The sequence below is a fragment of the Brassica oleracea genome, chromosome C4, assembly GCF_000695525.1.
Source record: "Brassica oleracea var. oleracea cultivar TO1000 chromosome C4, BOL, whole genome shotgun sequence".
NCBI lineage: Eukaryota > Viridiplantae > Streptophyta > Magnoliopsida > Brassicales > Brassicaceae > Brassica > Brassica oleracea.
The window spans coordinates 23,668,260-23,677,952 of NC_027751.1; the positions used below are offsets into that span (position 1 = coordinate 23,668,260).

General features: G+C 44.7%; 1 protein-coding gene across 1 annotated transcript; it reads left to right on the plus strand.

Moving 5' to 3' along the window:
* Window positions 1–891: 891 nt before the first annotated feature.
* Window positions 892–2,286, plus strand: LOC106338429. Its single transcript, XM_013777409.1, has one exon. The coding sequence runs from the start codon at window positions 892–894 to the stop codon at window positions 2,284–2,286; it is 1,395 nt and encodes a 464-aa protein (XP_013632863.1).
* Window positions 2,287–9,693: the final 7,407 nt, after the last annotated feature.

Consider the following 9,693-nt stretch of genomic DNA (forward strand, 5'->3'; position numbering starts at 1 on the left):
TTTGATTTGCTTCATTTTTTACAGATATTGCATTTTAGTATTTGATTTGCTTCGTAGTGTTACGGATATCCAGATATTTCGGTTCAAATCAAAACAGATAGCAAATCGAATAAAAAAATTACAAATATTTTTCCAAGCTTATTCGTAAATAATATATGTATAACTGGACTTTCGATTCATTATCAGTTTTGATTCGAATCGAAAAATATGGATAGTGTGAGTTGGAGCCTTACATGTGAGTTTTATATTTAAAAACAAAACGTAAAGTACATAGTGTGAATACATTTATGTAGAGTTTGGCTGAAAAGTTCTCTACACGTGACAGTTCAACGTGCTCATTCTCAAATCGTTGTGAGGATGTCACCTGTCTATTATAGTATGGAGGCATTTATTACAATGTTTCTCCTTTAATATACAAATGATATACACATCAACACTGACTCAAAAAAATTGCCTTGCAAGAGAAAGTATATCTCCTAGGCTTTCTAGCCACTAGATAAGAAATTCTTTTCTCTCAAGTAAGACGATTTCCGGTCATTTAGTACAGGTCTGGGTCTTTCCTTTTTGGATTATTCTTTCTTTCTCTCGGTTGGGGGAATCTAATTACCGGCCCTTTTGCTACGGTCTTATTTTAGGGTACTTATTGTATCCTTCATATTCTAAAAATTCTCAAAACTCCTTTATTATCACTATTTCCTTTTCCTTCCGGAAATTTCCATAATTTTTCATCTTGATTGCCAATCTTTCCTTCTCGTCATGATTTCACAAAAAATCGTATCAGAATTTTTCCTTATTACTGGTAATTTCACGATTATCACGCTCGATTTGCTTCACAAAGTCTTAACCCTGCTCCCAAGCTCCGCCGCATACCTTGGTTGCTCTGCCGCCATAATGGCTGATTTTCTACACAAAGCGATTGGTGCTATGTCGATTGAAGATGAGGAACCGCTAGTGCTTCCAGAGAGTCCTCAGTTTACAGTCCTTGATGCTAATGAAACCAGTATGCTGGGTCGCCTTCTCAACCCAGACTGTCAATCCATGTCTCGTATGATCGACTATATGCCCACTGCGTGGAGGGTTTATGGAAGGGTTCTAGGTATAGCTCTGACTCGTGACCGATTTAAGTTTGTGTTCCAGAGAGAGGAAGATCTGGTTACTGTTCTGAATGATCGGCCCTGGTCTTACAACCATTGCGCGATGGCGCTTGAAAGATGGACTGCTTCTCCTCATGAGGACTTTCTGAGAACAATGGAGATCTGGATTCGTATCCGGAATATCCGGCAGATTCACTTCACATCGGAAATGATGTATAAGCTTGCCTCAGAGATAGGTAAAGTAGAAGTGATTACCTATGACCCAAAAGTATCTCATACTAAAGAGTATATCAGGGCGAAGATTACCTTTCATGTGGATAATCCAGCTAAAGCCTCAAGGAAGTTGTCGGTGAAATCAGGTGGAACAGTTTCTATTGAATACGACTACGAGAAGATCCATAAATGTTGTTTTCACTGTTTGAGGCTTACGCATGAGAAAATACGATGTCCCTTACTGAAAAAAGGTCAGATAAAGGCTAGTGGTGGGAGTACGAGCTCTATGATACCTCCCATAAAGACCCCTAATATGCATGCGTTGATCAACCCGTCTAGAGGTGAGGCTCTGGCAGCTCCACCAGGGTTCCCTCCCTTGTTTCCTGAACTCTCCAGAGCGGACCAGAAGATGGCTATGCTCTATATATCCCACTCAGATGAGACTGAGCGCAATGCAAGGATTTTAAGGGTAAGACAAGGTATTGAGGACAATAGAGAATCTTCCCTGCGACTGATAAGGATTACAAATGAGATTGATAAAGGCAAGGGTCATGTGTTTCATTATACTGAAAAGTCCATCTATCAGGAAGACAGTAGTAAGCGTTTTCGTGTTGGTCCCCAGCTGCTTCTCGGAAATACTGAAGATGAAGCTGAATCCTCTGCTAATGCTCCTGATACTCTGTCTGCCCCTGCTTTCGTTTCGTCGGGTTTTCAGCTTCGCCCCACTTCGGAGGGGCGTGCTTCCGGAAACTTAAGTTTGGGCAAAGCTCCAAGAAACCGCCCTCCTTCATGGAAGAGGAAAGCAAACCCCAAGAAAGGAAATTCTGCATTTGGACCCACCTTGAAGGGACAAGAACAGTTGGCTGCAAATGGTATGAAGAGGAAGCAGAGTGTTTCAGCTTCGGCCGTGGACAACAAATCCCCAAAGTACACAGAATCTTCGGTGGCTTCTGTATTGAAGCCGCTGCAGCCGCAATGAGCATATTTTGCTGGAACTGTCAAGGAGTAGGTAGCTCTGAGACAGAACAACAACTCCGGGTGTTTAGAAGAAAATTCTTCCTGGATTTCTTATTTCTTATGGAGACGAAACAGAAACTTGGTTCATGAGAGGATTGCAGCAAAGTTTGGGTTATAGTCAGTTAGTTACGGTGGAGCCAGTGGGTCTGAGTGGAGGGCTTGCTGTAATGTGGAAGGATAGCTACTCGGTGTTGATTCTCTCAGCTGATAAGAGGATCATCGATATGGAGGTTACATTTGGGTCGATTAAATTCTTTCTTACATGTGTGTACGGGGTTCCTGTGAGAGCAAAAATGTAGGAGGTGTGGGAACGCTTAACTAGTATTGGTTTGGTGAGAGATGAAGCATGGCTACTAGCTGGTGACTTCAATGAGCTAATGACAAAGGAGGAGAAAGTTGGTGGGGCTGAAAGGCATGAGTCCTCATTTTGGGATTTTCGCAATATGGCAGAAAACTGCAAAATTCGCGAGCTGAGATACACTGGGAACTGTCTATCATGGGGTGGTTGGAGAGAAAGGGTGTGGGGGCAATGTAGACTTGATCGTAGCTTTGGTAATAGTGAGTGGTTCTCCTTGTTCCCAAGATCAAGTATGGAATATTTCGAGTTATGGGCTTCAGATCACCGTCCTATCAGGATATGCTTTCCTCTAGAACGTGATGATCGAAAGCGTAGTCATTTTTTCTTTGATAAACGATACTTGAATAAAGAGGGTATTGAAGAGCTTATTAAAGATAGCTGGGGACCAGAAGGGTTTGATCAGAGCAACACGATGGAACGCATAGGACGCTGCAGAAAGAGTATCATGAAATGGAAGCGATACTCTGATACCAACTCTAGGAATAAAATTTCGAGACTGAAGGAGACTCTGGAGAAAGAAGTAGCTAAAAGGTATCCATCATACAGTCAGATGAAGAGGTTGAAATTGGATTTGTTTGAAGCTTTAAGAGAGGAAGAAGTGTATTGGAGACAGAAATGTAGAGAAGAATGGTTGCGGCCTAGAGATAGAAACAAAAAGTTTTTTTCACAACTGTGTGGTTGGGAAGAGACTTCAAATTCGTATCTTGATCCTCCTGGATGAGTTAGGACAAGAACATTTCTCGGAGGGTTCAAAAGGTAACATAGCTGCTGAGTATTTCCGGGACCTGTTTAGGAGTTCTAATCCCTTGACTTGGAATCTCTGTTCCCTGGGTTTCAAGGGCGGGTTACTCCTGAAATGAATATGATGTTGTCGGCTCCGGTTTTAGCGGAAGAGATCAGAAAGGCAGCCTTCAGTGTTAAAGGCAGTAGTGCTCCAGGAGAAGATGGACCTGCTGGAATCTTCTATCAAAAATTCTGGCATATAGTTGGCCCGAAGCTTACAGAAGAAATTGGTGAGTTCTTCAAGAACTCTATCATACCAGATGGATGGAATCATACTCAGCTCTGCCTTTTGCCAAAAATTACTAAACCAACGAGAATGCAGGATCTTAGACCCATCAGCTTGTGTTCAGTTCAATATAAGATCATCTCGAAAATATTGAGCAAACGGCTGAAGGCCATCTTGCCGAACATCATCTCCGAGACTCAGGGAGCCTTTGTGTCTGGGAGGCTTATCTCAGACAATATTATCATTGCACACGAAATGGTGCATGGGCTGCGAACTAATCAGAAGGTATCTGAAGAATGCATGGCGATCAAAACAGACATGTCCAAGGCTTATGATCGTGTGGAGTGGAACTTTCTGGATGTGATTCTTGAGAAGATGGGTTTTGAAAGAACTTGGATCAGATGGTTAATGGCATGTGTTACGTCGGTTTCATTCTCTGTTCTGCTGAATGGAAACTCCCATGGATTTATCAAAACTGAGCTAGGATTGCGTTAGGGAGATTCGCTCTCTCCTTTTCTTTTCATCTTATGTGCCGAAGCTCTTGTCTCTTGTCTCAATGCGTCTGAGGAAGCTGGTAGACTGCACGGTATTAAGCTCTCTGCCTCTTGTCCGTCAGTACATCACCTTCTGTTTGCAGACGACAGCCTCCTCTTATGTAGAGCCAATACCTTTGGAAGCAACATATGTTATGTCATGTCTAAAAGCGTATGGAGATGCATCAGGTCAGATGATTAACTTGCAAAAGTCTTCGATAATCTTTGGCTCTCAGGTACCTCATGACGCGAAACAGGAAGTCAAAGGTATCTTAGGTATAGATCAAGAAGGTGGTGAAGGGTCTTACTCAGGATTACCGGAGTGCTTCAGTGGCTCTAAAGTAAAGATGCTGAATTTCCTTAAGGAAAAGCTTCAGGGGATGTTGAGGGGCTGGTTCTCGAAGTCACTGTCCCAAGGCGGGAAGGAAATCCTTTTGAAATCTGTGGCGTTGGCACTACCTATTTATGCAATGTCATGTTTTAAGTTGCCAGAGGATGTGTGTGCTAAGTTGACTAGCGCTATGGTGGAGTTTTGGTGGAGTTTCGGAAATAATAAGAAGAAAATACCGTTGGTGGCATGGCAAAAGTTATGTAAGGATAAAGTGCTTGGTGGTCTTGGTTTCAAGGATATTGAGAAGTTTAACCAAGCCCTACAAGCAAAAAAGGCCTGGAGAATTTGGTCTAATCCGGAATCACTAGTGGCTCGGATTCTGAAGCAACGGTACTTCGCAAGAGCTGACTTTCTGGACTGTAGAATAGGAACAAGGCCATCCTACGCTTGGCGTAGCATTATTCATGGCAGGGAGTTGCTTTCACAAGGATTATATCACAAGATTGGCTCGGGGGAGACTACTAATTAAGGTGTGGTCAGATAACTGGATCTTAAATGGAAGAGCTCGGCCTCCTATGTATAGAGAGGATGCGATTGTTGATCTCAGGCTGACGGTTAGTGATCTGATTGACTCGAGAGTAGGAAGCTGGAATGAACCAAGGATTCAAGAACTGATAGCTGAAGAGGATGTTGAACATATTTTGCAGACCCCATTTGACTTATCTCATCATCAAGACCAGAAGATGTGGGGATTTTCAAGGAATGGAAGCTACAACTCTAAAAGTGGCTATAAATTGGCTGAGACCCTGCAGGAAATGCAGCTTCCTCCCTCTACAGGTCTTCCCCCGATAGAGAATAGACTTTGAAAAGATCTATGGAAGACCAAAACGTCACCCAAGATTAAGCACTTTATGTGGCGAGCACTATCGGGAGCGTTAGCTGTCAAAAGCAGATTACAGTCACAGGGGATTCTTCTAGATACGACTTGTTTAAGATGTGGATCAGCAGAGGAGACTATATGCCATGTCCTGTTCCATTGTGAGGTTGCTAAGAAAGTATGGAGAAGATCCAGATTTCCCTTGCCGTCTGGTGGTTTTTCTGTCAACTCGGTGTGGCTCAATTTCTATCATCTTATGTCCGTGAGCAAGAAACTGCCACAAGAGAATGAAGCTCATCTATCCTTTCCTTGGATCCTTTGGCAAATATGGAAAGCGCACAATTCATTCTGCTTTGAACAACGGTTGATGAATAACGAATTTATCTTTTCAAAAGCTCCAGAGGAAGCAACTATGTGGTCGAATCTCTCTCTTACTAGTGAAGATGGTCCATCATCTCAATCTGAAAATCTTGTGGCAAGAAATAAATGGCAAAAACCCCCACCTGGAATTACTAAATGTAATGTAGCGTCATCTTGGGTAGATCCCTTGCAAAAGAGTGGAGCAGCCTGGATTACTCGAAGTCATATTGGCATACCATTGGTCCACAGTAGGAGTGCTATATTGCCCCCACGACCTTTGAAGCAGGATTGTGCGCTCTGTTATGTTCATGTACAGACATGCACAATTTACATTTCAAAAAGGTAATTTTTGAAATCTCTTCTCCTCTGGTTTTGGAAGCCATCAACGCCCTATGTTGTTTCCGAATGTACCTCTCCTCTTATCAAAAACGCTACGATCCTTGCATCAATTTGATCACTGTCAAGTGATGCTAGTTTCGGAGGGAGTTAACTCGATAGCCCTCGAGATTGCAGCTTGTGTCACTGCAGGTCCACGTTACCAATCTTACATCGCTAGAGGAGGTCCTTCTTGGTTGTCTCTGTGGATGGTAAATTCGACCATCCCTCAAGGCCCGAAGAACAGACGGCCCGGCCCACATGAAGCGGAGCATCGGCTCGACGCGGCGGCTTGAAGGGTCGATCTCTCGGCGTAATATGAGAGAGCTCTCGATGGCCTTCTTGACTAAACACCCCGAGGAAAAGACTTCACGAGACAACGTGGGCTTCTCGGCCCAGCGAGTTAAAGCCCACAGAGACGACACAAACCAGGTCACGGAAGAGCGTGAGGTCAGCTATAAAAGGGGAAGGAAAGGCAACGTAAAGGGGATCCAAAAATCACGGATACCCACTGGGCGGCTAGATTAGGGTTTTACCTTTGTTATCTCGCCTTGTTGTATCTCTCCGGTAAAGCCTTCGAGGCTCCGATACATTTCCTTTCACGCAATTCCTTTCCTTGTAACCGACGAAACGCTCTTCCGACTATTAATAAGACGTCTTTGCTTAAACCCACTTATAAAACCGAACGTTCTCTCGTTCCGTACCGTTTCCTGATCAAACAGTTGGCGTCCACCGTGGGGCATTAGCAAAGTAACGTCGACAAGATGGCGACGAGTAACGGCGGCTCTTCCTCTGGAGAAGATCGACCGCTGAAGTAACGCCGTCATCTTTCCCCGTGACTCCGACACCACTCCAACCCGCTTCAATAGAAACTATCATGGCGCGCCTTGCGCAGCAAGACGCATCCCAGAAAGCGGCGACCGAGCAAATCGCAGCGCTTGCAAAGATCTTAGCCCCCCTCGCTGCGAAGGTGGAAGCTTCGACGGTGCAGTACCGAAGACATCTGTTTAACACAGAGAGAGCGACTGGTGCAGCACCAACGCAGATTGCCAACCAAGATGTCGCCGATGATGACGTGGCCCAAACCCCGGTGGGTCTTGATGCGCAGACGATAAACGAGCTCGCCGCGCTGAAACAGTCGGTGCTGGATATAAACTCCAAGATCCATCATGTCACCACGTCCGCCCCTCAGATCGAGCGAGTCCTAGCAGAATCTCTCCGGACACCGTTCACCGAAAAGATAACGAAGGTCCGCCTCCGAAAGATGGAAAAGCTCCGTCTTCCAACCTTCGACGGCGTATCTGACCCTTCTGCTCACGTCACATCCTTCAATATCGCGATGCGACCCGCGAACCTCTCAGATGAGGAAAAAGACGCCGGCTTTTGTCAACTTTTCGTCGAAACCCTAGAAGGTATCGCTCTTAACTAGTTCACCGGTCTTCAGGAGAACTCCGTTGATAGTTTTCACGACCTCTCGACGGCTTTCCTCAAAAATTACATCATGTTTACTCGACAAGAAGCCACCGCCACGGATCTCTGGAACCTCAACCACGCAAACGGGCAGAGCTTGAGAGATTTTATGGAGAAGTTCAAATCCATTGTCTCGAAAGTCGACGTACCAGATCATATCGCCGTGGAGTCGTTGATGAACACCCTCCACATTAAGTCACCATTTCGGGCTGACCTTTACCGACACCCGACGAGATCAGTACCTGATGCCATCGGTCGATCCAATAACTTCATTCGAATGGAGGAGGATACTAGGGCAAAGGCGGCTAAAGAAGCTGCAAGAAAACAGACTCCAGCCCAGATGAACGACGCTCGTCAAGAACCGCACCAACATTCCACAAGTGGCAAGCCTAACCAGAAGAAGGGCTACATGAATGCTATAGATGACTGAGAACCATCGGGTTCCGCCGCAATGGCGCGAGAGAAGGGATGGAATCATTGGAATCGAGATACTAGCCAGCCAAAGTCTAGCTCCCCCAAACCAGCAAACTCGAACGCCGTCGAGCCGAGTAAATGGTGTTCCTATCATGAGGTCAAATCACATGATACGAAGGATTGCAAAGTCTTATACGGACACTTCCTCAAATCCATCGAAAGCGGGAAATTGAATCTCCGCAAAAGCTGAAAAACAACAAGAGTTGGAGCAAAAACAAAGAGAAGAAGATTCAGAAGTCTCAAGCAAAAGCCCCTCAGAGAGAAGAGCAAACTAATCCAGAGCAAACTAATCCAGAGAAAGCTACGGTAAACAATCTCAACCTGGAAGGCGAATCAATTGATGAAGAACCACCTAAGAACCGGCGACGGGTGGAAGTGATACTCCCCCGACAGGCTGATTCCTCGGATGACGAAATTCCGCCGGTACCAACGGACTTGCGCGAAAAATTGGGCAGAAAAACGGAGTCCAAGGATCTACGTACACTTCTGATGCGGAAGGCCAAAATGGTACAAAAGAACGAGGCAGACCTCATGACGTCCCTCGACGAGTCTAAAGCAAGAAAGACTACCCACGCCGGAGTTGCTCTACACCTTCAACCTCAGCCCGCAGACTTACAAAACCTCAGGACGTCCCTCGACGAGTCTAAAGCAAGAAAGACTACCCGCACTGGAGCTTCTCTACACCTTCAACCTCAGCCCGCAGATTTACGTGAGCAGATCAACTCCAAAGCCGAAGACTTGCGCGCCAACCTTAGTAAGCCCAAGCAACATGATTTGCGACTCTGCCTCGAAGCAAAACGACAAGCGCAACGGGAATTGATGAAGGTTACGAACACCCCGCACCTCAACGTCATAATGGGTGGTTCAGCAATCCTCGGAACGCCTTGGTTACACTCCATGAAAGCCATTCCCTCCACCTATCACCAATGCGTTAAGTTCCCTGGGAAAGATGGAACGACGCAGACGATTCGCGGGGACCAACGGGCTGCGAGGGATCTTATCGCCGCAGTCAAGCTGCAACAATCACCTTCTCTCGTCAACAACGAAGGTTCTCGTCGACACAGGCAGCTCAATCGACCTTATCTTTTGGGACATGCTCGACAAGATGGGAGTCGACCTGCGAGACATGAAGCCCTCCTCACGAAGTGATTGGAATCTTGTCATGATATTCCATTAAAAGCTTTTTAAGAATAAAAATCAAGACTAAAATATTTAATCTGAATGAAATAATATCTATATATATATATATATATATATATATATATATATAGTGCTTCCAATATTAAAAATCACTTCGATTTGAAGAAGTGTATTTTTGAAATTCTGAGGATCAAATAACATATTCGAAATCACATATTTAAAAATAATTTGTATACATAAAAGTATATACATTAGGGTAAGCAAATAAATCAAAACCAATACATAAGATCTATCCTCAGAAGGAAGAAATCCACGAGGTTCCCATTGATGGAGCTGACCCATCGAAGGTCGTGCGCATTGGCGCTTATCTCTTCGACGATCTGCAGTCATTAATCATTATCATGAATCCTAATGTGTTTTTAGGGATTGATTTAGAGATGGT

Bases quoted from the DNA above. Each gene is read 5' to 3' on its own strand.
- LOC106338429 (XM_013777409.1), top strand. From the start codon at position 892: ATGGCTGATTTTCTACACAAAGCGATTGGTGCTATGTCGATTGAAGAT.